This window comes from Triticum aestivum, chromosome 5B (assembly GCF_018294505.1).
Source record: "Triticum aestivum cultivar Chinese Spring chromosome 5B, IWGSC CS RefSeq v2.1, whole genome shotgun sequence".
In the NCBI taxonomy this organism is placed as follows: domain Eukaryota; kingdom Viridiplantae; phylum Streptophyta; class Magnoliopsida; order Poales; family Poaceae; genus Triticum; species Triticum aestivum.
Window position 1 is genome coordinate 697,292,111 of NC_057807.1, and position 6,262 is coordinate 697,298,372.

Consider the following 6,262-nt stretch of genomic DNA (forward strand, 5'->3'; position numbering starts at 1 on the left):
GCCCAGATGGGTTAGTTTTTCTTCTAGCTTTCATCTTTATATACAATTAAAAAAAGTTCACTATACAATTAAAATTTTATTAATGCAAATCAAACTTGTTTAATGCAGGTTTTGAACTATTTTTTAATGTGAGTTGAACATTTTTTCTATGTAATGTGAAAAAATGTACAGTGAACATTTTTTAACATGCGGTGAAATATTTGTATAGACAAACTGAACTCGTTTTTAAATTATGGGAACTTTTTCTAATATATGCTGAACATTTATAATGCACATGATACTTTTTTGAAAAACACACCAAACATGTTTTGTAAAAAACGAAATGAAAAAAAATGATGAGAAAACAGCCAACAACTAGTAATTTCTTTTAAAACAATCCTACAGGTGAAGCTCGCTAGTATTTACCCGGCCCATTGGCACTGGCTTTCAGGTGTCGAACAGGAAGGTCTCGACTGGTGTGTTCCCATCGCTCTACGCCTTGACTAGGAGACAGAGACACGAGGCAGTAAAAAAAACAGCTCTGCCTTTGACCGGCTGCCTTTTGGTACCGCGGCCGAAGACAGGCCAAGCAGCTTATTGGAGACGGCTGCAGATGGGCAAGATAGAGAGGTACAGTAATCCTGCCTTTTCCCCTCTTTCGTCCGTTGGATCACGAACGGACCGACCAGATTTAATGAAACAGTACCTGTGCTGTAGTAGCGTGAACAGTTCAAACAGTGTCTGTCAAACAATGCGCATGCTACAGTGTTTCCCCAATCTGGACCCCCCTATCCAACGGCTGTGGGGCAAAGGCAGGGTACTGTAGCTCTCTACGCCATGGGCAAGGTAGAGAATCTGCGCCCATTGGAGACGCCGGGTTGTGCGTGGTGTTGGTTGGAGACTGGGAGGCAGCGACCCCGCAGCTAACAACCCCCATACAACATGATGTAAGTGTAAATATACCAGAAATCTATGCACTTGCATATGTTTCTAGTTGACGGCGCCTCACCTGACCTTCCAGTCCTCTTCCATTCCATTTTCCATCACCGGACGGCAAGCCCCACTCACCATCCTGCTTTGATGTCACGCGAGGGTTAGCCATTAATTATCAATCAAAGACCATCGAGAGCATGCAATCGGTCAGGGTATCATACACACGGCGGGTTTCACATGCCATTTCTATATCTATACTTCTATACTCCCGTTCTATACTCTTATTTAGTGTAGGAATAACTTTGAATAGGGATCGTTGGATGAACTAGATCCGATGATAGAGAGGTAGCAAAGCCTAACGTTATTGACCGTTTGATTTCCTATTCATTCATTAGATTGTGACATGTGTAACTACTATCTAGAAGTTTCCAATGAATGAATAGAAAATCTGATGTGCACCCAGTCTAATGTGTGATGTAGTTGCCTCTTTTACTAGCATCCTCTATTCTAGACTCTTCATGCATGCTCTTGCTCCAATAGTTTTTCTTCCTCTTACATACAAATGTTGTGATTTATGAGATTATCTTGTGGAATTTTGTCCAAGGTGAAAGACTTATTATCAACCACTTCTTGAAGTCCATGTAGCTTTTCAGATAGTTTCTACCAAATATCACAACACTAGTTATTTTTGTGGGGGCACCTGAACTAACTAACTAACACTAGTTATTTTTGAATTATGTTTTTTTTTGCGTCGGCCGAATTTCTATAGCGTTAGATCTTCATCCAACGGCCACAACCGACTATGCACGATTCATCTTCTTCCTCCCCGCGCCCGCCAGTCGATGCCGGGCTAGCTACATGCTCCTGCCTCGCACTACCGCGCTCATCTCGCCATCCCCGCACTGGCATGGACCATCATCGCCTAGGTCATCGGGCGGCCTCACCGGCTCCCGCTCATTCACGGCTCGCACTCAGCCAAGGCTTCCCTGTCTCGCGGTTGGGATAAATCACAAATCGACCGACTCGTCAATTTTTTTTCATGAAACATTCTCTCGGCCCGCATTATAGAACCAAAAACAATGGTACAAAACATACTCTCGCGTCGAAATTTTTCAGGCGCCTGATGTAAGCAAAAGCGGAAAAGTTAAGCTTATTTGAAGTTGTTGGTCGAGAGAGATGGATCGATTGATTAAACGTGTAGTGCGCAGTCCAATTATACTTGGACGCCACTTCCTGCTTAGTTTTTCTCCGTCCAAACTTCTGTGTTCGATCGTAGTTTAATAATAAATTTTGGTCCACGCTACAGCTAAGTGGCCGGGTTGGCGTCGTCACGCTCCCATCAGAAGTTCTCTTCCAAGTCTACTCATGTATGACTTATCGCAGTCGGTCGGGTCCAAAGACGAAAGTAATGGCGCGCCTCCATTGTTGTGGGTCGTTGGCCAACCCCCATTCCACTCTACTCTATGCCATCGCAAGAAAAATACTAGAGCCATCCCAAGAAAACCAGTTTTCCACACTCCTTTCGGCCGTGGGACGGGGCCTACTTACCCTCACGCCTCCACTCCGGCGGGTCTATAAAACCGCACCGGCTAGTCCATTGCCAACCACCACCGCACCTCTCTCTCTGAATTTCTCCTCTCAACCTGCCTCTCCTCGTACCTGCTTGATCGGTAGCTGCTAACCTAGCTAGCAATGGCGGCGCAGGGAAGAGGCAGTGCCAACGTGGCCGTGGTCCTCGGCGTGCTTCTTCTCTGCACGCTCGTGGCGGAGGCGGCGGTGTTCAACGTCGGCGACCGCGGCGGCTGGTCCTTCAACACCAACTCCTGGCCCACCGGCAAGCGCTTCAAGGCCGGCGACGTCCTAGGTACGTCCGTTACATCCGGCCGTCGTGCATGCATGGGTCGATGAAATTATGTATTCTGCGTGCAAACGGATACCAAGTTTTCATGCATGCGTGTTTGGGTGCAGTGTTCAAGTACGACGCGACGGCGCACGACGTGGTGGCGGTGAGCGCGGCGGGGTACAAGGCCTGCGCCAAGCCGGCCAAGGGCGCCAAGGTCTACAAGTCCGGCTCCGACCGCGTCACGCTCGCTCGCGGCACAAACTACTTCATCTGCAGCATCCCCGGCCACTGCCAGTCCGGCATGAAGATCGCCGTCACCGCCGCCTAGCGTCGTCGCGTCGTCCATCGTCGAGCAGCGTCTTTACGTGACACAACGACCGCAGCTTGATTTACTAATAATAACCAAATAAACGGGCGAGCGTACATACTTCGGTACTATCGATATCAGGTGCCCGGTCAGTGTGGTCGTATTGATTATCGTACGGTGTGTACTATTTGATTCCCCACTCCATCGATCATAATTGCTATTTTATGGCCCTCTGTGATGATTTTGTACTTCATATATACATGAATAAAAGGCATGGGACAATTGTTCTTCCGGGTTTGCTATTTGTGACTTGTGAGTCGCGTAAGTTGTTTTTTTCTCAGAGAGACCGGGCCAAGATACAGTGTCGCCCCGTGAGATAGCACGACGGAGACGACAACTCAAGCAGAGTAGGAAAAGTAGGCGGCAGCACCCAACATTGGAGCTGCTCATCGGCTAGCGAAGGTGGGTTTGTGCAGATACGTTACGTAAAACTTGGGTCAGGTATCTGCCAGATTGTATTTGAGATGTTAGACTCGGATCGTGCCGGGTTCAACGAATAAAACACAACCCATTCCAGCTAAAAAAATATATTTTTTTTACTCCCTCCGTCCGGAAATACTCGTCGAAGAAATGGATGTATCTAGATGTATTTTAGTTCTAGGTACATTCATTTCTATGCATATCTCCGACAAGTATTTCCGGACGGAGGGAGTAGTTGTTAGTAGCATATTATTGTGTTTAATATAATGATGTGTGTTAGTTAATTGTTAAAAAAAGTGTTTTAGCTGAGATGACATTGTTCTCGGTTTTTTAGCTCCTTGAATAGTAATATCTTAATCTTCTTTAAAGCCCGTGGCAGAGCATGGGCGTACTACTAGTGTTTGTACGTGGGGAGGAAAGAAGAACGGGTGAGTCATGTTGGGGAAGGAGAACAGTGGCGCGTCTATACATCGCCTCGCACGAGTTCGAATGTTGCATCGACCTACAACGAGCGCCCAGTTGGCCGGCCAAATTAGCTTCTTTGTTTCTTAATCCTATTTTTCTTTTGCTCATATTTTAGAAAGAATAAATCAAAATGCATAAATTTCAAAACTTATATGTTCTTAAAAAATTAAAAACTGAAAATTTGAAAATTATTAATGTAGTGGATAGATCTCATTAGCATGATTTTAAAAAAATGTTGATAGCATTCAGAAAAATGTTTATGACATTTCAAAAAGGTAAACATTTGGGGCCGGAGTGCCGGCCGAAGCACTCGGCCGGTCGGTCCCGCTGCCTTCCTTTTTTCACGCGCGAGACAAGCTGGCACGCACGCTGGGTGGACCCAAACGTTTTATTTCTCTATTTCTTTTTTTTTTCTTTTTCTCTCCTTCTTCTTCCTTCCGCTTCTGTCTGATCCCATCCCATCTCCCGCAGTACGAGCTCGCCGGCGTCAGCGGCGCGACCCCCTGCTGCTTTCGCGAGCGCCACCTATCTGCCGTTGCAAGCATCTCCTTTCCCAAACCAAACCCAAAAGTTTTGCTCCTCCATCGATGCTGCAATCGGCGACCCAAGAGCTACAACCAACAACGACAAAAGCTTCAACCAGAAGACACCGGCGTGCCACCAGAGAGCAGTGGCCGCGTCCTGCGATGGAGCAAGCAACAACCTGGAGCTGCGACAGGGGCTCACAGGATGTTGCAACCGGCGACCAAGTTTGCTGGAACCGACGGGGAGGTTTGCTAGAACCACCCCCAAAAATGCTACCACCGGAGTTCGTCCTGCTGGAACAACGACATTTTTGCTACAACCGTAGCATATTTTTGCTACCACCAGTGACTTTTTTCGCTACATGCATGCACGGCGGTGTTGGCCGACGGCGGCGATGCCTTTTTTTTTGCTGCAACCGAAATGCTACCATCGCTTTTGGTTTTTGGTAGAACCGGCGCCTACATTTGCTACCATCATTTTTGTTGGAAATATGCCCTAGAGGCAATAATAAAAGGATTATTATTATATTTCCTTGTTCATGATAATTGTATTTTATTCATGCTATAATTGTATTATCTGGAAATCGTAATACACGTGTGAATACATAGACCACAATATGTCCCTAGTGAGCCTCTAGTTGACTAGCTCGTTGATCAACAGATAGTCATGATTTCCTGACTATGGACATTAAATGTCATTGATAACGGGATCACATCATTAGGAGAATGATGTGATGGACAAGACCCAATCCTAAGCATAGCACAAGATCGTGTAGTTCGTTTTGCTAGAGCTTTTCCAATGTCAAGTATCTTTTCCTTAGACCATGAGATCGTGTAACTCCCGGATATCGTAGGAGTGCTTTGGGTGTACCAAACGTCACAACGTAACTGGGTGACTATAAAGGTGCACTACAGGTATCTCCGAAAGTGTCTGTTGGGTTGACACGGATCAAGACTGGGATTTGTCACTCCGTATGACGGAGAGGTATCTCTGGGCCCACTCGGTAATGCATCATCATAATGAGCTCAAGGTGACCAAGTGTCTGGTCACGGGATCATGCATTATGGTACGAGTAAAGTGACTTGCCGGTAACGAGATTGAACAAGGTATTGGGATACCGATGATCGAATCTCGGGCAAGTAACGTACCGATTGACAAAGGGAATTGTATACGGGGTTGCTTAAATCCTCGACATCGTGGTTCATCCGATGAGATCATCGAGGAGCATGTGGGAGCCAACATGGGTATCCAGATCCCGCTGTTGGTTATTGACCGGAGAACCGTCTCGGTCATGTCTACATGTCTGCCGAACCCATAGGGTCTACACACTTAAGGTTCGGTGACGCTAGGGTTGTATGAATATGAGTATGCAGCAAACCGAAAGTTGTTCGATGTCCCGGATGAGATCCCGGACGTCGCGAGGAGTTCCGGAATAGTCCGGAGGTAAAGAATTATATATAGGAAGTGCAGTTTCGGCCACCGGGAGAGTTTCGGGGGTCACCGGTATTGTACCGGGACCACCGGAAGGGTCCCGGGGGTCCACCGGGTGGGGCCACCTATCCCGGAGGGCCCCGTGGGCTAAAGTTGGGAGGGTACCAGCCCCTGGTGGGCTGGTGCGCCCCCCCTTGGGCCCCCCTGCGCCTAGGGTTGGAAACCCTAGGGTGGGGGGCGCCTCCACTTGCCTTGGGGGGCACTCCACCCCCCTTGGCCGCCGCCCCCCCTTGGAGATG

The 6,262-nt window shown here is 47.5% G+C and overlaps 1 protein-coding gene across 1 annotated transcript; it reads left to right on the plus strand.

Moving 5' to 3' along the window:
- The first annotated feature begins 2,508 nt into the window (after positions 1-2,508).
- On the plus strand, positions 2,509-3,353 carry LOC123114332 (chemocyanin). The gene is made up of 2 exons (XM_044535769.1): positions 2,509-2,776; positions 2,881-3,353. Exons 1-2 carry the CDS (start codon positions 2,605-2,607, stop codon positions 3,081-3,083), a joined length of 375 nt encoding a protein of 124 aa, XP_044391704.1. The 5' UTR covers positions 2,509-2,604; the 3' UTR covers positions 3,084-3,353.
- The last annotated feature ends 2,909 nt before the right edge of the window (positions 3,354-6,262 follow it).

Excerpts from the sequence above, each read along its gene's own strand:
- LOC123114332 (XM_044535769.1), top strand. The coding sequence starts at position 2,605 with ATGGCGGCGCAGGGAAGAGGCAGTGCCAACGTGGCCGTGGTCCTCGGC. Across the intron at positions 2,777-2,880 it reads CAAGGCCGGCGACGTCCTAG|TGTTCAAGTACGACGCGACG; the intron begins GTACGTCCGTTA and ends GTTTGGGTGCAG.